The 24,741-nt window shown below is 37.1% G+C and overlaps 1 protein-coding gene across 2 annotated transcripts in view; it reads right to left on the bottom strand.

Moving 5' to 3' along the window:
- The window catches only part of ANKRD28 (ankyrin repeat domain 28), a gene marked incomplete at both ends in the record, with an annotated part of 164,050 nt that overhangs the window by 122,288 nt on the left and 17,021 nt on the right, over positions 1–24,741 (bottom strand). The window contains one exon of one of the 2 annotated variants that reach the window (XM_080715266.1): positions 1,095–1,163. The exons of the other annotated variant lie outside the window; for it this stretch is intronic. Coding sequence (XP_080571392.1) covers positions 1,095–1,112 — 18 coding nt within the window. Of the gene's footprint in view, positions 1–1,094; positions 1,164–24,741 lie in introns of those variants that run through there. 2 annotated transcript variants of the gene reach the window in all.

Genomic DNA, 24,741 nt, shown 5'->3' with positions numbered 1-24,741 from the left:
TCTGACAGAAAACAGATGGATAAATTTTTTCCATTTTCAACATAATAGCTTTCTAATAACCTCCTCTTAAAAAGAAACACAAAAAAGTTTAATACAATTAAGAACAAATTTTACAAAAATCCAGTAAGAGTGATATTTTTGTTGTTGTTTTAAAATAACTTTGCATCAAGTCTACTTAATAACAAAATGTATTACTGTTTGGGACCAATAGATAAAGAACAAGAGATTGTAGCTTGGTAATAGTAAAGAAGCAAATTACTGAGCTATAGTTTCTTCTTACACAGTCTATAAATCTTTGAATATTTTCAACTTCAGATAGAAAGCCTAACAAATGATACCAATATTATCAAACATATTGTCTTCAAGCCTCAGTACCACAAAATATGTATATCACACATGTAAACATGTGTGTGTATAAAATTGTTATTAATGCTGTCAGTCTAAAACCTCTAGATTTTGAGATTTTTTTTGAAGATTTAAAGTTTATTAAAAAGACAAAAATACAGAAAATAGTTACAGCCCCCGGCTAAAGCATGAGGGGGTGCTTTGAATGAAATCACCCAGAATTTGAGATTTTAAAAACTATTTTCACTAGAAATCCAGGAGTCATTCATATAATTGAGGTTCCCCAGAGATTATAAATGGACCATAGGCTTAAAGTGTGCAGCATAAACATTTAACATGTAAGAAAATGAGCTATAAACAGTGATGATAAAATGGACAACAAGAAGAAAACATGACAATTTATTAGTTTTTCAGGAAATAAAAATAGTTTCAGGCCAACTTGTTATTTTCATCTATTTAACATTATCTTCTCTAATATGCAACACAGAGATCTTAAGATTTATAAGGCTCCTCCTCTGGAAATGGAATTTGAATAATTGCTATGTACTAAGTAAGTCTTCTACTACACAGGGCCTACTACTATACATAAAATAAAACTCATTGAAAGATCTGGGCTGACACTAAGTATTTATTCACATACAGTTATATATAATTTATGTTCACCTTCTGAGGAAGCATAATAGTAACAAACTAAGGAAGTACAAAAGCTGCCTATATTACTTCAAAGATACTACTAGAAAATAACCTACCATAAAAGGAATTCCCATACTATTTTCCTCTGGTGGAAGCAGTAGCTGTATTGTTTCAATTCCAATCACAGGCCTGTGGCAGAAAACAAATATCAAAAGCAAGAATATGCTGACCTCAGAAATGAAGGGCTATGTTATAAATAGGTAATATCTTTAGAAAACACCGAATTACTAAATAATATTTTAAAACTTACTTTAAATTTTACTAACTCAGGATTTAGTTTTATCTATCAAGAAAGAAAATTACTGATCTGTATAACTAAGATATTTTTAAAGGTTTTATGTATAAACCAATCTTAACTGGAATCTCAGAAAAGACCCCAAAAGTGGGATTTGTTTTAGAATTTCTAGCAACAAGTTGTCCTTAAATCTTAACAGACAAAAACCTGTTCAAATATGCTCACTAATGCATCCAACTACTTATTCATTAATAATTATATATTTATCTACAAGATGTCCTAAGAAATTTCTATATCCTTACATAATAATATCTCAGAATAAAAATAAATTTACTACCAGCTAATTTCGGTGAAATGGCTCATCTTTAAATCAATACAAGTAGGCCTAAAAAATTATAGAGCCATAATTCTCAGGTGCAATGACAGGGAAAGAACTAATGTCAGAGTTAAATTCCCTATCTTAAAATAAGAAGAAAATGCTGCCAGACACAGTTCTTATTAGTCTAGAAGAACTGTGAAGGTGTGTGTGTGTGTGTGTGTGTGTGTGTGTGTGTGTGTGTGTGTGTGTGTGTAACCATCTCTGTTAAGGTAATTACTTGTTGATGTTCTTATATGCTTCTCCAAAATAAGTAGAAACCATCCTACCCACTCTGGTGAAAGAGGGTTGGCTAGCTATACTTCTAAACATATTAAAATACATCAAAAGTACTTATGAACAAAACTTCATCAAAAAATATTAGAGAAACATTTTTAACATACATTCTACAGGATGTAACAGACATAGTAATTAATTAATTTGCCATTTGGTGGCAGCAAATACAAAAGAAATTCCTTCAGTACTCTTTATTTATTATATTACTAATACAAAGGTAAAGTATTCCCTGATTCTCATATATTAAAGGCTTCAAATAAAAGTATGCAGTTGCATACGTTTTGTTAACTATATTTCAATCTTATTAATAGTCAAGCTCAAAACAATGTCATGGGCAAATTTCTGACTGAAACATCATATAGCCTTCGGTTACTATATTAATAACAATTTAATTATCTCAAAAATTATGTGATTTGATGCTTATCAAGCAACACATACTTGCAATGACTTTTTCCTTTGTAATAACGTTATATATCTTATATAAAAATATGTTTTCTGTTTGTTTTGCAGTACTGGGGATTGAACCCAGGGGCATTCTACCTCTGAGTTACACCCCTACCTCGATTTTTTAATTTTGAAACAGGGTCTCATTAAGTTGTGCTGGCCCTCACTAAGTAGGCTTAAGGTTGGCTTCCAACCTGTGATCCTCCTGTCTTAGATTCCCAAGTACTGGGATTACAAGTGTGCACCAACACACCTAGTTAAAATCTTCTTACTTTAACTAAATACAGATAGCCTAGCATCCTACCCTCACAAATACTATTCAATGATTGTTAACTACTTTTGTGCTAAGTGCAAATATTAAAGCAATGAACTAGAGAAACTTTTTCTGGTTGCATGAAGCTTAAACAAAATCTCTCACCCATTTCTTTCACCCAGGTTTGTAATACGGGTAGTAAAACAAACAAACAAACAAACAAACATCAGCAGGAGAGCCTAAGGACCAAGAAGACAAATATTGGGTCCCTCTATCTATAACTTGCAATGAAAAACCACCACCCTCTCTCTAAGGAAATATCACAAAGCTTTATTTTTTATTATATTTGCCTCAATATTTCTCTTCTATTAAAATATTATTTCAAAAGGAAAAATGTTTGCTGCCCTTTATTTACTGCTAATTATTTAACCCACTAGTTACAAAGTAACTAAAATATTTAAGTTACATTAAACTAAAAAAGTATAGCATCTTCTCACACAAAATTATCACATAGCAAAGTATGTCTCACTTCTCAATCATTTATTTGGAGAATTACAGCCAGAGTACTTCATAATAAGGCTACATCACAAGTGGATTCAAACTAAGCATATATGAAACTAAACATGTGCATACACTGAGAGGTTATCACAGAGCTTAATGTATCTGAAGACTGTAAAAGTGAGCATTTCCTTCAAGGGTAGGGAGGTGGGGGTCCTATTTATTTCACATCACTATATCCAGTTCTATAATTTTTGCTCAACACACAATAGTGCTCTATGATTTTGCTTAACATACAATAGTAATGAGCATTTCCTCATGTATGAAATTTCTGATACTGATAATTCAATCTTATAAGTACCATACATGCATATAGAACATTAGGAATCAGGTGCTACCCCAGTCAGTGAATGTATCAGGAAAACTGAGCTAGCTGGAAAAAAAATTAAATAGGATTCCTTGCCAAGTGATCATAAATCTGAGATTTATATAATAAAGATAAAAAGTACCAGGAAAGTACTAAGTTCTGCTAAGATGGAAAACAGGCCAGGGAGAGATGTCCGCTCTTACTCAATGCCGTATCAGAGACCTAGCATTGTAATAGAGCTATGAGAAGAAATAAAAAACATACAATTTGGAAAGGGAGACACACAGCCACCTTTATTAGCAGACATGACTGTATATGTGGAAAATTCCATGGAATCTATAAAAGTTTCCAGAATGAAATAACTAAAGTTTAGCAAACTCATAGACTATAGTTATTCTTTCTACATACTACCAATGAACAACTAGAAACCAGAATTTTTAAAAAGTACCATTTAAAGCTGGGCATAGTGGCGCAGGCTTGTAATCCCAGTACTTGGGATGAGACAGGAGGATCACACAGGTTCAAAGCCAGCCTCAGCTACTTAGCTCTCAGAACTTACTGAGACTGTTTCCAAATAAAATATAAAATAGGTCAGGGATGTGGCCTGGAGGTAGGAGCTACTGAGTGAGGCTGTCAGCAACTCAGTGAGATCCTGTTTCCAAATAAAGTATGAAATAGGATTGGGAGTATAGCCTGGAGGTAGAAAAGCCCCTGGGTTCCACTCCCAGCACCACAAAAAAAAAAAAAAAAAAAAAAAAAGCACAAAGCCAGTAATCAAGACAACCTGGTTTGTACATGGACCATTATTCTGATCATGTGCTACTGCAAAAAGAATGATTTAAAATGATTATCATTTTTGCTAATCCCCAATGTAAACATTAGGTAAAAGGGAAATATTATGCTGGATCAAGGTGACAACATTTGCCTAGATCAGTATTATCACTCAGATGGAACAAACCTGTAACTGTGTGCCTATTCCCATGGAGCAATATGTGCATCTGTATATGCAAATGTGCGTGTATGTAAATGTGTGCATACCGAGCTCTAGCAACCTCTACTAAGCATGTATACAAAGTAACTTGAGAAATTGTGCACTGACCCTTGCATTTATTAGAGCCTATGACATACTGCTTTAAAAAGCAGAACTGAATCAAATCTCTAGTGACCAATTTATAGGGGAAAAAAGGAGCTAGAAGAATATGTTAAAATGATAAATCTAAAGGATAAAACCACCATGCTCAAATGTGAAAAATTCTACAAAACAACACAGGTCCATCAATACATAGATTTTTCTAAAAGAAAGGGGTAGCCTGTTGTCAAAATAAAAAAAAGACTTAAACCAATCACATGCAATGTTTAAACTTTAGGGCTGAAGACTGTGGTAGAGAGCATGCTTAGCATGCCTGAGGCTCTGGATTTGATTTCCAGTGGGCATACACACATACGCATACATCCCATTTACTAGAAAAACCTTAGTTAGATCTATCCTAACAAACTAACCTTCAAAAGTAATGTGATACAAAGAAAATAAAATGCAAATTGAATTAACTTTAAAATACTCCAAGCTGGGCGTGGTGGCGCGCGCTTGTTATCCCAGCGCTTGGGAGGCAGAGACAGGGGGATCGCGCAGGTTGGAAGCCAGCCGCGCTGAGTAAGAGACCCTGTTTCAAAAATATAAAATAGATCTGGGAGTGTAGCCCGAAGGTAGAAGGGCTTCCAGGAACCCCAGTACCACAAAAAAAAAAAAAAAAAAAAAACCCTCCAAAATGCTGGGTGTGGTGGCACGTGCCCATAATCCATTATCCTAGTACTTGGGAGGATGAGACAGAGAGATCACAGGTTCACAGGTTGAGGCCAAGCTCAACAACTGAGACCCTGTTTCAAAATAAAAATAAAAAGGGCTAGGGTAGCTCAGAGGTGGAATGTCCCTGGTTTCAATCTCCAATACCAAAAACAAAAAACATCTCCAAAAACGTTGGAAAATGATTAAGTGCTGATAATTGCTGAAGCTAATCAGTTCAAAGGAAATCACCAGTGTCTTTCCTATAGGACCAAAAGGATTGAAGCCAGGTGTGGTGACACCACGCTAATAACTGAGCACTTAGGAGGCTGAGACAGGAGGATTGCACACGTTCAAAGCCAGCCTCAGTTACTTAGTAAGGCTCTCAGCAACTTAGTGAGACCCTGTTTCCAAATAAATTATAAAATAGGGCTGGGGGTATAGCCTAGAGGTAGAAAGCCCCTGGGTTCCACCTCCCAGTACCAGAAAAAAGAAAAGAAAAGAAAAAGAAATCCAGAGGTTTAGAAACTACTTTGAAAAGCTACACCACAATAAAATGGAAATCTGGAAGAAACTAACAACTTTCTAGATAAATACAACTTTCCTAAACTCAGCCAAGAAGATATAGAAAATTTAAGCCAACCAATAGCAATCAAAGTGCTTGAAATAGCAATAAAGAGCCTATTATCAAAGAAAAGCCCAGGACCTGATGGTTTCCCAAGTGAATTTTATAAAACCTTTATAGATAGAGCCGGGCATGGTGGCGCACTCTTGTAATACCAGCGCTTGGGAGGCTGAGACAGGAGGATTGCTCAGGTTTGAAGCTATCCTCAGCTACTGTGTGAGGCTCTCTGCAACTTAGTGAGACCCTGTTTCCAAATAAAATATAAAAAAGGTCTGGGAGTATAGCCCAGAGGTAGAAAGCCCCTGGGTTTCATTCCCAGTACCACAAAAACAAGCAATAAAACCTTTATAGAAGAACTAATCCCAATACTCCTCAATCAGTTTTGTGAAATAGAAAAAAACAAGACGCTCCAAAATACATTCTAGGAATACAACATCACATTAATACCAAAACCAAATAAAGACAGCTCAAAGAAGGAAAACTACAGGCCTTTATCTTTGATGAACTTCAATGCAAAACTGTTAAACAAAATACTAGCAACACACATTCAAAATCACATCAAGAAAATCATACACATGACCAGTAGGGTTCATCCCAGGGATGCAAGGCTGGTTCAACACACACAAATCAATCCATGCAATTTATCACATAAACAAAACCAAAGACAAAAATCATTTCGATAGATGCTGAAAAGCATTTGACAAAATCCAACATCCATTTATCCTAAAAGGACTGCAGAGAATCGGATAGAAGGAACATCACCAACATCATAAATGCATTTTACAATAGGCCCACAGCCAACATCATATTATTAAATGGGGAAAAACTGTGAGAATCTCCCCTAAAAACAGGACAAGTATGACTATCATCACCACTTCTTTTCAATATAGTACTTGAGTCTCTAGCCAGAGCAATAAGGCAAGAAAATCAAAGGATTTCAAATAGGAAAAGAATTCAACTTTCACTCTGATGTGATACTATACTTAGAACACCCAACAAACTCAACCAAAAAGCTTATAGAACTGATCAACAATTTCAGCACGATGTCTGGATACAAAAATCAATCTTAAAAAATTGGAAGCTTTTCTGTATACCAACCATAAGTCCATTGAGAAAGAAATCCAGAAAACACTTCCACTCAGGATATCCCACAAAAAAAAAAAAACTTTGGAATAAACTTAACCAAGAAGGTAAAAGACATGTACAAAGAAAATTATAAAACATTGAAAAAGAAATTGAAAAGACCTTACCTTAGAAGATGGAAAATTCATCCATGTTCATAGATAGGCAGAATAAATATCATCAAAATGGCCACACTCCCAAAAGTGATCTACAGATTCAACACAATACCCAGTAATTTACCAAGGTCATTCCTTACAGACATAGAAAAATCAGTCCTTAAATTCATTTGGAAGAACAAAAAACCCAGAATGGCCAAAGTAGTTCTCAGCAACAAAAACCATGCAGGAGGAATCATAATACCCGACTTTAAAAACAGCATGGTAATGCACAAAACAATATAGACCAATGGAGCAGAATAGAAGACTCAGAAATAAATCCCCACACTAGTCAATTGATTTTTGACAAAGAGGCAAAAAATATACATGGAAAAAAAGTCTGCTCAACAAACAGGTTGGCAAAATTGCCTAACCATAGGCAGAAAAATGGAAATAAATCCCACTTTCTCATGCTGCACAAGAGTCAATTCAAGATGGATCAAAGATTTTGAAATTAGACCAGAGACCTTGAGGCTCCTAGAAGAGGGCAAAAGTCCGACACTGCAGCACATAGACACAGGTAAAAAACTTTCTCAACAAGACCCCAACGGCACAAGAAACTAAAAGGAGAATCAATATGTGGGATTGCATTAAACTGAAAAGTTTTTGTACAGCAAAGGAAACCATCAAGAACCTCAATCGAGAGCCAACAGAATGGGAGAAGATTTTTGCCACCTACTCCTCTGATAAAGGACTAATATCTAGACTATACAGAGAACTCAAGAAACTCAGCACTAAGAAAACATAACCTGCTGGGCATGGTGGCACACACTTGTAATCCCAGCATTTGGGAAGCGGACATAGGAGGATCATGGTTCGCAGATTGCCTCAGCTACTTAGTGAGGCCCTCTGCAACTCAGTGAGACCGGTTTCAAAATAAAGAATAAAAAATAGGGCAGGGGGTGTAGCTCGGAGGTCAAATGCCCCTGGGTCCCATTCGCAGATGTGCAAAAAACAAACAAACAAACAAACAAAAAATAACCCAATCAAAAAATGGGCAAATGAACTAAATAGATACTTCACGAAAGAAGTTCAAATGGCTAGTAAATGCATGAAGAAATGCTCAACATCATCGGCAATCAAAGTGATGAAAATCAAAACTACCCTGAGATTTCACCTAACTCCAAATAGAATGTCCATCATTCAAAGTACTAGCAACAACAAATGCCGATGAGGATGTGGAGAAGTGAGAACTCTACTACACTGTTGGTGAGACTGAAAATTAGTGGTAATCACTTTGGAAAATTGTATGGAGGATCCTCATAATAATAGGAACAAACTTACCATATGATCCAACAATACCACTTCTGGGTATCTCCCCAAAAGGGTGCAGAACAAACTACTAAACTAATGCATGTGTATTTATGTTCATAGCTGCACAATTCACCATAGCCAAACTATGGAACCAACCAAGATGTCTATCAACAGATGAATGGATTACAAAACTGGGATATGTACACAATGGAATTTTACTCAGCCATAAAGAAAAACACGGAACTTCCGGGAAGATGGCGACTGAGCAAAACGGGGCTTATGAGCCCCGCTAACAACCAATCTCTATTACCACAAAATCAGCACCTTTCATAGCCAGAAAACACCATCAGCAGAGAAACAAAAAATGTAATTTTAAAGGACAGAGAAAAAGAGGGCTGGAAAAACGAGACACCAGAAACCAGACCACAGTGCTGCAGCCGGAGCCGCGGCATGAAGCGGCGGGCGCCATTTTGCCTTGCAGCACCAGGCTCCAGAGAGGAAGGGAACTCATAACGGAGTTCAGAAACCAGAGAGGAGATACGCCGGCCTCACGCCCGAGAACGCGGCAGCAGCGCCTTACTGCTGGTGGCAGTGGCGAGTTCACCGGATGGCACCAGACCAACACACTCAACAGCCTACCAAGCTCCAGAGAGGAGTGGCGGACAGCGAGCTGAGGTGAGGCGCTGCGGAACAGCCGGGCGGGATTCGGTAGATCTCTCGGCGCAGGGAGCATCTAAAGCTCCCAGGGGCTGGGCTCAGCGCACCCTGCAGGGACCCAGGGTGGAGTTCAAAAACAGAAAAGAAAAATGCTAGCCTCACGGCTGAGGGCGCGGCAGCAGCGCCATATAGCTACCAGTGGCAGCAGCAGCAAATTCACTGAGTCCACGACAGCTCCATCTGCGCACTCAACAGTGAGTCAAATTGGGGCCCCTAGAGGAGAAATCCCAGTACTGTACTCCCAGGGACTTGACCCAGTGGGGGAGTGGTGGTGGCAGAGATATTACAACAAAGGAGAACGCCCAACCTGGCACCCCCCATGGTCTAAAGCAGCCTCGATTGACTCCCTGGGTCTGAGACTCTGAGATACAACCCAGTAAAGGAGTAGTGGGAACTGAGATACCATAGACTCGAGATCCAAAGCACCTTAAGTGAAGTCGTAGTGACCCAGGGAAGAACCCAGAGAAGGCACAAACTTCTGAAATCATGGGAAAGAAAAATAACAATGGAGCAATGAATGCCCACAACCCCACAACAACAGAACCTGATAAAACAGAAATTCAGAGATTTCTAGAAGATCAAATCAGTAAAATAACTGTAGAAATAATAGAGGTGTTACGAAAAGAATTCAGAGAGAGCCAAAAAGAGATAAAGGATGCAATTAATGAGGTAAAGGTCTCAATTCAAAGTACAAACAACCAATTAGACCACATGGAGAATAGAATCTCGCTCCTAGAAGATGATCATTCAAAAAATGAACGCATAGTTTCTAATTTAGAAAAAAAAATTCCGACAGCAGGAATCTGACATTGAAGAAATATGGGCCCATTTTAAGAGAGCTAACCTAAGAATAATTGGAATAGAGGAGGGAAAAGAAGGTGAAACCAAAGGGATCAACAATCTTTTCAAGGAAATAATAGCAGAAAAATTTTCCAAACATAGAGCAAGAGGTTGATACACAGGTCCAGGAAACTTATAGAACTCCTGTTAGAGAGGATCAGAGAAGAGGATCCCCTCGCCATATAATTGTCAAAATGACCAATGTGGAAGCCAAGCAGAGAATCTTAAAGGCAACAAAAACAAAGGGCCAAGTGACATTCAGAGACAAACCGATTAGAATCACTCCGGACTTCCCAAACCAAGTCATGAGAGCCAGAAGGGCTTGGAGTAACATATTCCAAACTCTGAAAGAAAACAACTTCCAGCCAAAAATTTCCTACCCAGCAAAACTTTCTATCAAATTAGATGGGGAAATAAGAAGCTTCCACGACAAACAGAAACTGAAGGAATTTATGTCTTCAAAACCAGCGCTAGAGAAAATACTCAAAGAGATTAACTACAAAGAAGAAATAGGTAACACACACCAGAACCAGAGAAACAAGATTTTCCATCCAACAGACAACTAAGATTGGTTATCTGTGGAGATTCATTATTTATATTAGTCTTTTACCTATCTCTAAATTGTATTGTTTGCTTTTATTGTTGCTAATTTTTAGGATTTCTAGTTGGAATATTAATATACCTTCAGATATAGCATTTGGAAATATTTTATCCCATTCTATCAGTAACTTTTAACTCTGTTTACATTGTCTTTGGATATAAAATATTTTTTTTATTTTTTAGGGAGTTTATTTACCCTTTTGTTGCCTGCGCCATTGAAATCATATCCAAGAAATCACTGCCAATTTCAATGTTGTGAGGTTTTATGACCCAGATTTTCTTCTAAAAGTTTATAGTATTAAGATTTATACTTAGGTCTTTTATCTATTTTGAGTTAATATTTGTAAATATGTTAGGTAAGGGTCCAATTTTATTATTTTTCATGTAATTATTATTTTTGAACAATATTTAAAAGATTATTATTTCTACCAAATGTTCATGGAAACCTTGTCAAAAATAACTTGACAATATATGGAAGAATTTATCTCTAGGCTTTTATTTAACTCCAATGGTTTATATATCTGCCTCTGGAACAGTACTACACTGTTTCAATTATTGTAGCTTTATATGGTTTGAAATCAGAAAATATACATCTTCTAGCTTTGTTCTTCTTTGAGATTGTTTTGGGTATCTAGAGTCCATATTCCATATCAGGATAGTTTTTTTCTGAAAAATAAATAAATAAATGTATGATAGCTTCACCTAAAAAAAAAAGAAAAGAAAAAAAATATTTTCTGGTAAGAAAGAAAGCAAAAAGAAATATTGAACTGTTATCTTTTAGTCATCAAAAGCTTGGTACCAGACAAATGAAACTGTTTTGTGAGATTATCATCTTTAATATTGGATAAATTGCTATAAAACTAGATGTCAACCAGTAAGCCAAGCATGGAAAGGAGGGATGGGGAGGGAACGGGGTGAGGATCGGGTAGGGGCTAACTGGGCGATTTATGCATGTATGTCTACAAAAATATTTTCTTTATACCATTATGATGTATGAATACATTGCACCAATAAAAAAAAAAAACAATTATGTCATTTACAGGGAAATGAATGGAACTGGAGAACATTATGCTAAGTGAGATTAGTCACAAAAAATAAGAAATCAGATGCTCCTCCTAATATGCAAAAGCTAGATAGAAAATGGGTTATGGGAGGAACTCTAGACGAAAGAGAGACTATGGATGAGCAATAAGGCAACGTAATTGAAGAGATGGGAGGAGGGAAGAGGAAAATTCTCTAATGTTCATGATGTACATTAACAAGCATATCAAAGTCAATCACTAAGCCAAACATGAGGTGGGAGGGGAAGAAAATGGGTAGGGGCTAACTGGGTGATGTGTGCACGTATGCCTCCACCATCTTGTACTCCATTAAGATGTATGACTACAATGTACCAATAAAAAATTTAAAAAAAATTCTAAACCATGATCAAGTAGGGCTTATCTCAGGAATGCAAGAATGGTTCAACATTTAAAAAAAATATAGCACATTAATTGACAAAAATGATAATCTCAACTGATAATAGAAAATAAGCATTTGACAAAACCTAATATGCTTTTGTAATAAAAAAACACTAATAAAAAGTAGTAGAAAGTCTCTTACCATGATAAAGAACACACATACAAAACTCACAGCTAACTTCACTTAATGCAAAAAATTCAACACTTTCTTCCCTAAGAATAGTTATAATATTGCCCACTTTCATTTTCTATTTAATACTGTTACAGGTTCTAGCCAGATTAACTATGTAAGAAAAAGAAAGAAACACATTCAAACTGAAGAATCTGTAAAACTACAAAAGAACACAAAAACCCTCTGCAGCTGCTCTGGTCTTATGTATAATCTTATAGGGGGAAAAAATTAGAAGTAATGCAATGAATTCATTGAAGTTGTAGAATATTAAGATTAATTCACAAAATCTGTTGCATTTCCATAAACTACCGATGAAGAGCCCCAAAATTAAGAAATTAATTAGTATTAATATGGAGACTATATCTCATCTGTTGGTAGCTAATATTCTTTTATTTAAATCATAGAGAAAGGGCAACTAACTCAATCCAGCAGAAGAGCATAGAATAAGTTTGTATACATTGTGGCAGAAGTGACACCTGACAATGTTCATTCATGTACACAAACTCCATTACGATGTGAGAAGGCAATGCGCTAGAGTATAAAAAGTGTATTTAGGTATTAAATAAAAAGCCAAAAGACTTTTCCCAAGAAATTTTAATCTCCTAGCCTGTACCAACCTAACCCAACAAGGAGGAAAACTTAGGTTCAACACACTGGAGGAACAATCTTAGGAAGCTACTTGTAATTTTTTTTTTAAAACCCCTTCACACTTTCAAATTATTGAAGAGTCCAAAGAGTTGTGCTTATGAGAGGTTTTCTACTGACATCTACTATATTCAAAATTAAAATGGAGAAATTGTTTAAATAAAACAAATAATCATGAAAACAATTTTTTTAGAAAAATAAGTAAGGAGAATGGCACTTTTTAAAAATCTCTTTAATGTCTGGCTAAACAGAAAACAGCTGGTCTCATAGCATCTTCTGCATCCAATCTGCTGCAATAAGTTAGCCTGGTTCAAGAATATAAAAATCTCTACCCATAACTACATAAAAAAAGTAACAGTGTGCATTAGAAACCTTTACAGATATTGTGGATGTTCTCTGATACTATATCAGAACCTCTTAAATATTAGTTGCAAATGAAACCTATTAGTGAACACTTATTTTTTCCTTTCTTTTCTGTACTGGGGATTGACTAGGCATATTCTACCTCCAAGCTACACTCAGCCTTTTTATTTTTTACTTAGAAACAAGTTCTTAAGTAAAAAAAAAAAAAAAAAAAAAAAAAAATTGGATGTTCTAATACACGGAAGCTAGGGAGAAAAAAGGTCATAGAAGGAACTTTAGATTAAGAAGGAGACCAGGTCAGTGGCGCAACTTGTAATCCCAGCATCTGGGAGGCAGAGGCTGGAAGATTGTGGTTCACAGACAGCCTCAGGTACTTAGGGAAGCACTTCGCAACTCAGTGAGACCCTGTTTCAAAAATAGAAGAACTAAGCCGGGCGTGGTGGCACACGCTTGTAATCCCCGCGCTTGGGAGGCAGAGACAGGAGGATCGCGCAGGTTTGAAGCCAGCCGCGTGCGCTGGCTTAGGAGACCCTGTTTCCAAATAAAAATGTAAAAATGGGTCTGGGAGTGTAGCCCGGAGGTAGAAGGGATTCCAGGAACCCCAGTACCACAAAAAAATAAATAAATAAATAAAATAAAAGAACTACAAAAAATAGAGCTGGGTGTGTAGCGTGGAGGTAAAATATCCCTAGGTTTCATCCCCAGTACCGCAAAAAAAAAAAAAAAAAAAAAAAAAAAAGGTTAAACCATAGATGAGCAAATAAGGCGACCTACCAGGGAGATGAGAGGGGGAAAGAGGGAAATCCCCTAATGTACATGATGTACATCCTCAGACATTTCAAAGTCAATCACTAAGCCCAACATGAGAAGGAGGGAGGAGGAAGGGAATGGGTGGGAATTGAGGAGGAACTAAAGGAGTGATGTGTACATGTATGCCTACAATGTGCAAATAAAAATTTTTTTAAAAAGGTCTTCCCAAATCCTGAGGCTGGCCTTGAACCTGCAATCCTCCTGCCTCAACCTCCCAAGCATGTGCCACCACAGCTCAAATATATTCCTATTAAAATACATTGGCCTAAGCGGGGCATGGTGGTACACACCCATAATTCCAGTACTTGGGAGGCTGAAACAGGAGGCTCACAGACTCAAGGACAGCCTCAACAACCTAGTGATACCCTATTTCAAAATAAAAAGGAGTTGGAGGATGCCAGAGCTTGGAAGTAGAATGGGACGTAGCTCAGTGAGAAGAGTATGTTTAAGGTCCAGCACCATAAACTAATCTATTAATTTAGATTAAACCAAATTCACTTTGAATGGAATCTTCTACCTGGTTCACTGAGTTATGCAGGTCTTCCAATTATTGATACATTTCATTATATACAATAACCCAAAAAGAAAAAAAATATACTAATTAATATCATTATCAATCACCAGAAAAGTCTTTGAATGCTGTAAAACTACTAAATTCAAAGTAGTCAATACAATTTTCCAAATTTTAATTTTTGCTTAAAAGCTAAAATTCTATCAGTAGCAAAAAATACTGACAGTTGATTTCCTTAAAGTGACAGTTTGGAATCAGGTGTGGTGGTACACGCTTGTAATTTCAGTACTTGGGAGGCTGATACAGGAGGATTGTAGGTTAAAAGCCAGCCTCAGAGCTGGGCGTGGTGGCGCACGCTTGTAATCCCTCATCCCTCGCTTGGGAGGCTGAGACAGGAGGATCGCAGGGGTTCGAAGCCAGCCTCAGCTACTTAGTGAGGCTCTCAGCAACTTAGTGAGACCCTGTTTCCAAATAAAATAGAAAAAAGGTCTGGGAGTATAGCCCGGAGGTAGAAAGCCTCTGAGTTCCACCCCCAATACCACCAAAAAATAAAAAATAAAAAATAAAAAAGCCAGCCTCAGCTACTTAGCAAGTCTCTCTGCAACCTAATGAGACCCTGTTTCCAAATAAATAATATCAGGCTGAGGGTATAGTTTGGAAGTAGAATGCCTCTGGGTTCAATCCCCAGTGCCACCAAAAAAAAAAGGTGGGGGGGAGAAACAAAGTTCATTTTGGATATTTTTAAAGAAAATGTTTGCCAAATAAAGTCTGAATAACCAGTTTTCAGTTCCTTCAAATGAAAAGGTATTCTACTAGCTTAGAGTGGTGGTGCATGCCTATAAATCCTAATACTTGGGAGGCTAAGACTGGAGGATAACAGGTTCACAGTCAGCCTCACAAACTTAGTGAGGCTCTAGTGAGGCTCTCTGCAACTTAGTGAGACCCCGTTTCAAAAACGAAAAATAAAATAGGTCTGGAAATGTAGCTCAGAGATAGAATTCCCTTGGGTTCAATCCTCAGTACACCTCCACACACAAAATTATATTCTATTAATAAAATATCACACTACAGCTAGCAACTCAATCACACAAATGCTTTTCCTTTGTAGCATATATTTAGTTTATCACACTTATACTCCAAAAGCAAATGAAATAAAAGTAATTTATATTTAAAAAGTCTTAAGGGAAATAGCCCCTCACCCCCAATTATGAGTGCAGGCAGAACAAACATAGTTTGGTGCCACTGCTGAGAGTCTTAACAAGATATCTGTATTTACTAGTTCTTTTATACCATTAGTGCAAATGTAAGAAACATATAACATTTTATTATAAATATGAGAACAGTTTTACTTAAGGTAATATGGACCAATGGCTTATGATGACACTCTGAAGATCAGTGGTTTACATGTACAAACAAGTCTCTTAAGAAACTAAAGTTATATATAAACTACTGTTCTACCTTAAACTAGTCTCTGAGAATTATTGAAATAGCTATTTGTTTCCAAAGGAGAAAACAAAGAAAATGAAGTCCAAAGTGTGCAATAAAAGCCAGGCGTGGTGGTGCACACTTGTAATCCCAGCATTCGAGAGGGAGACCGGAGGATTGCGGTTCGAGGACAACCTCAGCTACTTAGTGAGGCCCTCTGCAACTCAGTGAGACCCAGTTTCAAAATAAAGAATAAAAAAAATAGGGCAGGGGGTGTGGCTCAGAGGTCGAATGCCCCTGAGTTCCATCCCCAGACCCGCAAAAGAAAATAAGTGTGCAATAAAGAACCTGTTTGGTCCTTACTCAGCCTCTGGGAATCAACACTTACTTCCTAGAAATAATCTGCTTGATAAGATTTTCTTATAGAAGCCAGAGTCTCTAATAGTATGATTTGTGGTGAGGGCTTGAGACCTTGACCTTTAGACCAGCCACAGGATTGGTTGGCCACACTTGTGTTTACTAACCCCTCAATAAAACCAAGGTTAGATAGGAGTCTCTGGCTGACAACACTCCACATGTTTCATCATATATTACTTTTGGGAGAAGATAATTGTAATTTTGTGCTTGAAAGTTTTTTGACTCTGCCCTATGCACTTTAGCTATTGCTGGTATTAATTTGTATCCTCTTGATGTAAGAAACCATACTAAGTGTTTTGAGGAGTTCTGTAAGTCCTTTTGGCAAATTACTGAATGGTCCTGGAACCTCCCAACCTATTATATAGAATATAAAAGCCAATTTGCCACAAACAGGTTTCTTCTTTATACAAGACATTCAGTTTTGTCAAGGGTCAAAATCAGGTATGTGAAGCCAGGCATAGTGGTGCACAGTTTTAATCTTAGTATTTGGATTCCAAGTGTGAAGCCAGTCTGGATAACTTAGTAAAACCCTGTCTCAAAATAAAAAGTTAAAAGGACTGGGGTGGAGCAAACCTCTCTGGTCAATCCCCAGGACTGCAAGAAAGATAAAAAAATTGCACTGCCAAAACTCTACATAACTACATGCATTTTCTCCTAAGCAGCTTGTTTTAGAGCAAGGTTTCTCAATCTCAGCAATACTGAAAATTAGGACTAGCTAATTCGTATGTGTGTGTGTGTGTGGGAGGTGGTACTGGGGATGGAATCCAGGGGCATTCTACCTCTAAGCTATACCCCCAGCCCTATTTTTTATTCTTTATTTTGAAACCGGGTCTCACTGAGTTGCAGAGGGCCTCACTAAGTAGCTGAGGCTGTCCACGAACTGTGATCCTCCAGGTCTCAGCCTCCCGAATGCTGAGATTACAAGCGTGTGCCACTACTCCCAGCTGATAATTCTTTGTTGTGGGGATTGACCTGGTCACTGCAGGGTTTTAGTGCCATCCCTGAACTCTACTCAGTAAATGCCAATGTAATTCTTCCCCTCTCCCCAACTCCAACAACCAAATATATCTCCAGACATTGCAAAAAACCCCTAGAGTAGTAATGCCTACCCTGACATTGGGAATTTCTGCTTTTGAGGAAAATCATCTAGAAAATCTGACTTTTCTTTTTTATTTTAACAATAACAAAAAGAAACTAGCTACAAATTCAAGAATAGGGAAAACGTTTAAAATGATTTTTCAGTAAGGATGCACTATGTATTTCCTGCACCCTATGCATTTCACAGAGGAAAGACAGTTTAACCCTTGCAGTTAACAAAACAACCTAAGGTACTTTAAAAAAAAATACAGGTGCCAGCCGGGCGTGGTGGCGCACACTTGTAATCCCAGCATTCAAGAGGCTGAGACCAGAGGATCGCGGTTCACATACAGCCTCAGCTACTTAGGCCCTCTGCAATTTAGTGAGACCCCGTTTCAAAATAAAGAATAAAAAATAGGGCAGGAGGTGTAACTCAGAGGTCATGTGCCCCTGGGTTCCATCCCCAGACCTGGAAAAAAAATACAGATGCCAGATCCCATTTCAAACACACCTAACCAGTATTCATTATTCATCCAGCAATTATTTGAATGTCCACTATTTGCAAAGCATTGCTACAGGTGACAGGTATAGGGAGAAAGACTATATAAACAAGTAGATAAATATCACTTCAGTGCAACTGAGAAAACAATAATTGGGCCAATTTCCCTACACTATCAACACTATCTATAGAGATATTTTCAAAATATTGAATGTGGTGGGTGAAAATGTTATCTTGAATTTTACTATCTCAAAGGCCTATGGCATAATTATTGCCCAGATACAAAAGTCCTTGTTATGCATTTGGTGCTGGACCAAATAACCTGCAACTCTTTGGTAATTTTTTTCTTTTTCTTTTTTTCTTTCTTTCTTTTTTTTTGGCAATGGCGTGGAACCCAGGGGCATTTGACCTCCGAGCTACACCCCCTGGCCTATTTTTTATTCTTTATTTTTGAAACAGGGTCTCAAAAAGTTGCGGAGAGCATCACTAAGTAGCTGTGGCTGTCTGCGAACCACGATCCTCAGGTCTCAGCCTCCTGAATGCTGGGATTACAAGTGTGCATCACCATGCCCAGCTCTCTTTGGTAAATTTTAAGCTCAAGACTAAACAAATCCTATCACAGCCTCAAATCTAACCTCTATCAATTCAATGAAAACACTATGCTAAAATTCATCAAAACAGGAAGGCTCATAAAATGAGTATAAGAGGTACTCCTGCATTCCCCAAAGCAACTGTAGACAGTGAATATAGTCTTGAAAAAAGGTTTTCTACAGAACTCACTCAAAGGAAAAGTCCACTGATAAGGACTGTTTACAACAGAATCGGAAAGATTCAGAGGGGATTACTTTCCTCTTCCATTTTATACTCTGCAAAGAACTGGTAGCAAAAATTACAAATTAATAAATTTTCTGCTATTCAGCTTTTCCTTAGAAGCAAAAACAAGCCTCTCTCTGTTTAAAAAATAGCAATAAAGTTGTGGGTACCAAATAAGTAATGAAAAGAACACTTTCCTATTATGTCAAAACTACTATAAAATATGCCTAGCCAGAGAGAAAGACAGACAGAAAAATGACTGAATGAGAATGAGTGCGAAAGAATCATCCAGAGGATGTTTAGCTAATCTTTCAATACAAGTAAGAAATCTGTTCATGCTCTAACAGTAGTTCTTAAACTGTTTCATGAACCTCACAGAGAGCTACCATGGTTCCCACTACAATCTATATAGCATTGTCAACAAAACCATAAATATTTTATGCCTCCAAGAAAGTAGCTACTTGAATATAAACAGCTATTGATTGCCCAAAAGAATAAAAAATAAATTACAAGAAAATAGCAGATTCACCTTCCTCTTGGAGCCTGTGATTTGTCACTGTCTCTAAATCAGCACTCAACCTAGTCTTTGCAAAGTCCTTTTCTTAGAACTCAAATCTAATGACAAAATTCTGTACAAAACCTCCCAAAAGTTACAACAATAAAGCTGAAATCCTGTAGCCGAGGACATAAAATACTCCTGAAATTGGCCATACATACTTTCCTTAGACTCCTGTGGCATCTTTCTCCAATACTCACTCAACGAATACCATGCATAAGAACAGAAGGCATGTATACCCAATTAGAGAAGATGGAGGAAGGCAAAACTCTAGGTAAAGACCAAATACTAAACTAAGTTCTTGAGGATGAAAGAATGACCCCAGATAGTATCTAGATTTCTATCTAGATTCCAAAAGAAGAAAATAGGGCATTAGTGAAGATGATTTCAGTTAAGGAAAGTACAGTACAGTAAAAGACAGTATAAATATAATCTGCTTTCTATTCTCTTGATTTAAAAGTTAATTACATAAGACAATTAAAAGTTATACTATTGATCCGAGCAAGGTGCCGCACACTTGTAATCCCAGCATTTGGGAGGCTGAGACAGGAGGATCATGGTTTGAAGACAGCCTTTACTACTACTTAATAAGGCCCTTCGCAACTCAGTGAGACCCTGTTTCAAAATAAAGAATAAAAAATAGGATTGGGGGTGTAGCTCGAAGGTAGAATGCCCCTGGGTTCCATCTGCAGTACCACAAAAAAAAAAAAAAGAAGAAATTAAATGGTAAGACAGAAAATAACAATGGGGATAAAAGAGAAACAATTAAAAATACAAGAGATAAGTAGAAAACAAATAGCAAATGAGAGAGACAATCCAGCCAACTATTTAAAAAATATTATCAAATTATCAAATATAAAAAGATTAAGTCCTCCATTAAAAAAGTTATACTCTGGCGCACGCTTGTAATCCCAGCACTTGGGAGGCTGAGATAGGAGGATCACACAGGTTTGAAGCCAGCCTCAGCTACTTAGTGAGGCTCTCAGCAACTTAGTGAGACCCTGTTTCCAAATAAAGTATAAAATAGGTCTGAGAATATAGCCCAGGGGTAGAAAAGCCCCTGGGTTCCACCCCCAGTACCACACACACACACACACACACACACACACACACACACACACACAACCCCACACACTGTTAGCTGGGCATGGTGGTGCATGTTTGTAATCTCAGTAGTTGGGAGGCCGAGACAGGAGGATCACACAGGTTCAAGGCCATCATCATCTACTTAGTGAGACCCTGTTTCCAAATAAAGTATAAAATAGGTCTGAGAGTATAGCCCAGAGGTAGAAAATCCCCTGGTCTCCACCCTCAGTACCACAAAACAAACAAACAAACAAACAAACAAACAAACAAACCCACACACTGTTAGCTGGGCATGATGGTGCATGTCTGTAATCCCAGTACTTGGGAGGCTGAGACAGGAGTATCAAGGTTCAAGGATAGCCTCAACAAGTTGTGAAACTCTCCATCAACCTAGCAAGACTCTGTTTCTACATAAGAAATAAAATCAGGGTAGGGGTGTACCTCAAAGGTAGAATGCCTCTGGTTTCAACCCCCAGTATAACAACAACAACAAAACACTATTAGACTGGATTTAAAAAGCAATACTCAATTATATGCTATGTACAGAGATACTTTATATTCAAAGAGATGAAAATGGGACAAGAGGATAGAAAAATATATACCATGCAAACAATAACCATAAGATATATGAAATAATAAACATATGCACTCAGTAAAATAGCCCTAAAATAAGAAAAGCAAGAGCCGGGCGTGGTGGTGGCACACACTTGTAATGCCAGCGCTTGGGAGGCTGAGACAGGAGGATCCACAGGCTTGAAGCCAGCCGTAGCTACTTAGTGAGGCTCTCAGCAACTTAGTGAGACCCTGTTTCTAATAAAATATAAAAATAGGCCTGGGAGTATAGCCCAGAGGTAGAAAGCCCCTGGGTTCCATTCCCAGTATCAAAAATAATAATAAGAAAAGCAAGACAATGACAGAATGAAACACATGCCTGTATTCTTGGCAGTTTGGGAGACTGAGGCAGGAGGATTGTCAGCCTTGGCAATTTGTCAAGATGCTGTCTCACAATAAAACAGTTTTTATTTACTTTGTTTTTATTTGCTGCACTGTAAATTTTATATCATATTGGGGTATAGAGTGTCAGACAGACACTATTCATGCACATAGTTCTTGGTGTTCTTCTCACCAGGTCCCTTCTGCCTTCTTCCTCCCTACACATACCTTTGCTATTCGAGCTGTAGTACTGTATACATTCTTAGCATCATTTCTACTACCTCTTAATGACTCCATCTCCCATTCCTGATCCCCCTCAGGCGCTCTCCTGGAGTCCTACTCATCTATCTGATCTTGCCCTTGTTTCTCAATATCTCTTTAGCTTCTACATATAAAACATACATTCACTCACTTTTTTGAGACTGGCTGTACTTGCTTAGCATGATATTCTCAAGGTCTATCTATTTTCCTGCAAAAGCTGAGACTTTGTTCTTTATGGCTGAATAAAATCCTATTGTGTGTATATGCCAAAGTTTTGTGATCCATTCAATGGTTGATGGATACCCAAGCTATAATTTGGCTTTTGTAAACTGTGCTGCTACAAACATGGATATACAAACATTATTACCTGATCTCCATGCAGCGCTCCTAGTTAGCAGTCTCACCAACAATAGGGTTCCTATTTCCCTACAACCCTGCCACCACTATTTTTTTCTTTTGCTGACTGCCATTCTTACTGAAGTTAGATAAAATTTCAAAGTAGTTTATGTTCCTGGATTACTAAAGATGGTGAGTATTTTTTCATATATTTGTTGACCATTTGTACTTCTTTTGAAAAGACTCTATTCAGTTCTGTTGCCCAAAAATGGTTTGATAATTTTCTTTCTTTCTTTCTTCTTCTTTCTTTCTCTCCTTTTTTTTTTTTTTTTTTTTTTTGTGGTACTGGGGATGGGCGCATTCTCCCTCCAAGCTACGCCCCCCAGCCCTATTTTTTATTCTTTATTGTGAAAAAATGTCTAAGTTGAGGAGGGCCTCACTAATTGTTGAGGCTGTCCTCAAACCACAATCCTCCTGTTTCAGCCTCCCTAGTACTGGAATTACAAGCATGCACCACCACGCCCAGTTTCGATTTTTTAGTTAAGCTTTTTAAGTTCTTCATGTAGTCTAGATATTAGACTTTTGTCTCACAGGTAAGTGGTGAAGATCTCCCATTCTGTAGGCTTTCTCTGTAAATTTTGATGGTTTTCTTTGCTGCCCAGAAGCTTCTTAGTTTAATGCTATCCCATTCATTAACTTATTTTAATTTCTTGAGCTTTTGGGGTCTCAATGAGGAAGTTTCTACCTATACCATGTTGGGGAGTTGATCCTATGCTCTCTTCTAGCAGTTTCAAAGTTTCTGGTCTAGGTTTTTGAAACATCTCAAGATGACTTTTGTATGGAGTGAGAAGTTAGGGTTTAGTTCCATTTTTCTACATCTAGATAGCCAACTTTCCCAGCATCATTTGTTGAAAATGCTGCCCTTCCTCCAGTATATGTCTTTGGCGTTTTTATCGAAGATCAAATGGTTATAGATATGGGGCTTTGTGTCTGAGTCTTTTATTCTTTTCCATTGGTCAATGTGCTTGTTTTAGTGCCAATACCATGCTATTTTTATTTGCAGTATAATTTGAAATCTGGTATCATGAAGCCTGGCATGGTTCTTACTTCTGAGAGTTGCTTTGGCTGTTCAGGGTTTTCAAGTAAATTTTATAACTGATTTCTCTACACCTGTGAAAAATAATGCTGGTTTTCTATAGGAATTGCATTGAATGTATAGATCACTTTTGGTAGAACTGACCATTTTCATTTTATTTATTCTGCCTATCCAAAAGCACAAAACGTCTTTCCATCTTCTAAAGTCTTCTTAAATTTCTTTTGGTGATTAGAGATTATTGTGAATGGAGCTGTTTTCTGTATCTCTTTTTCAGTGGGTTCAAGATTGGTATAAAGGAATGCTAATGATTTTCATAGGTTGATTTTGTATCCTGCTACTTGGCTAAAACTATCACTTCTACAAGTCTGCTGGTTGAGTTTTTTTTAACATTCTAAGTAAAGGATCATGTCATTAGCAAACAGATAGTTTCAACAAAACAGGAAAAAGGAATCAAAGGAATACAGTAAAACAACTTATAAGGCTGAGGATGTAAACTAAGTGGTAGAGCACCTCTGGGTTCAATTTTCAGTACTAAGAACTGAAATAAATAAGATTAAAAAGAAAAAATGGATGCAACTAGAAATATAATAATAATAAGTAGGGATTAATGAATAAGCAGGCAGGAAATTAGCAAAAATACTAAAAATTTGAACAAGACTATTGACCAACCTGACCTGACACCTACAGAAGACTCCATCCAACAGCAGACTACACATTCTCTTCACATACCCATGCAACATTTTCCAGGACAGACTCTATGCTAAAAGTCTCAAATTTAAAAGAGAAGTGGTAGTGATGCACATATTTGAGAGACTGAAACAGGAGGATGGCAGGTTCAAGACCAGCCTCAATAACTTGGTAAGGCTCTCAGCAACTTAGTGAGACCCTGTTTCAAAACAAAAAATAAAAAGGGATGGAGTTGTAGCTCAGAGGTAGAATGCCACTGGGTTCAATTCTCAGTATAAGAGTGGGGCAGGGGAGCACACACATGTGTGTGATACAATAATGTTTTTTAATCACAATGTAAGTATATTAGAAAGCAAGAACAAAAAAAATATGGAAAATCCAAAAATGTATGGAAACTAAAACTGCTTTAAGTAACCCATGAAGCCAAAGATGAAATCACAAAGGAACTCAGTATTACTTTGAGCTACAGATATAGAATACTCCCAGGTTCAATCCCCAGTTAAAGACAAAGACAGACAGACAGACACACACACACACACACACACACACAGAATATACCATTAGCTAAAGGAAAATGAAAACAAAATATGGAAATTTATATGATCCAGCTAACACAGTGTTTAGAGAAAAATTCATAGCTGCACACATTGACATTAAAAATGAAAAATCTCAAGTTTACATTTTAAGAAATTAGAAAGAGCAAATGAAAAGCAAGAAGAAATAATAAACATTAGCAGTAAAATCAAACGTTGTTTAGAAGACCAACAAAACCAACAAACCTTTAGACTAGCAAGAAAAGAAAATGTAGATACACATTACCAAATTCAAGAATAAAAGAGAGGGAATCACTACAAAATGTAGAAAAATTAAGAGGATTATAAGAGGCTAAATGAACAACTTTATGCCAACATATGTAAACAACTTAAAAAATTTCTAGAAAGACAAATTACTGAAACTGACTCAAGAGGAAAGAGAAAATTTAAAAGTACCTCAACTAAGTAAAGGAAATTAATT

Source organism: Muscardinus avellanarius (assembly GCF_963383645.1).
Source record: "Muscardinus avellanarius genome assembly, chromosome: 18".
NCBI classification, from domain to species: domain Eukaryota; kingdom Metazoa; phylum Chordata; class Mammalia; order Rodentia; family Gliridae; genus Muscardinus; species Muscardinus avellanarius.
Note: the sequence above shows the minus strand (reverse complement) of the source record. Positions and strands in the feature narration are given on the sequence as shown.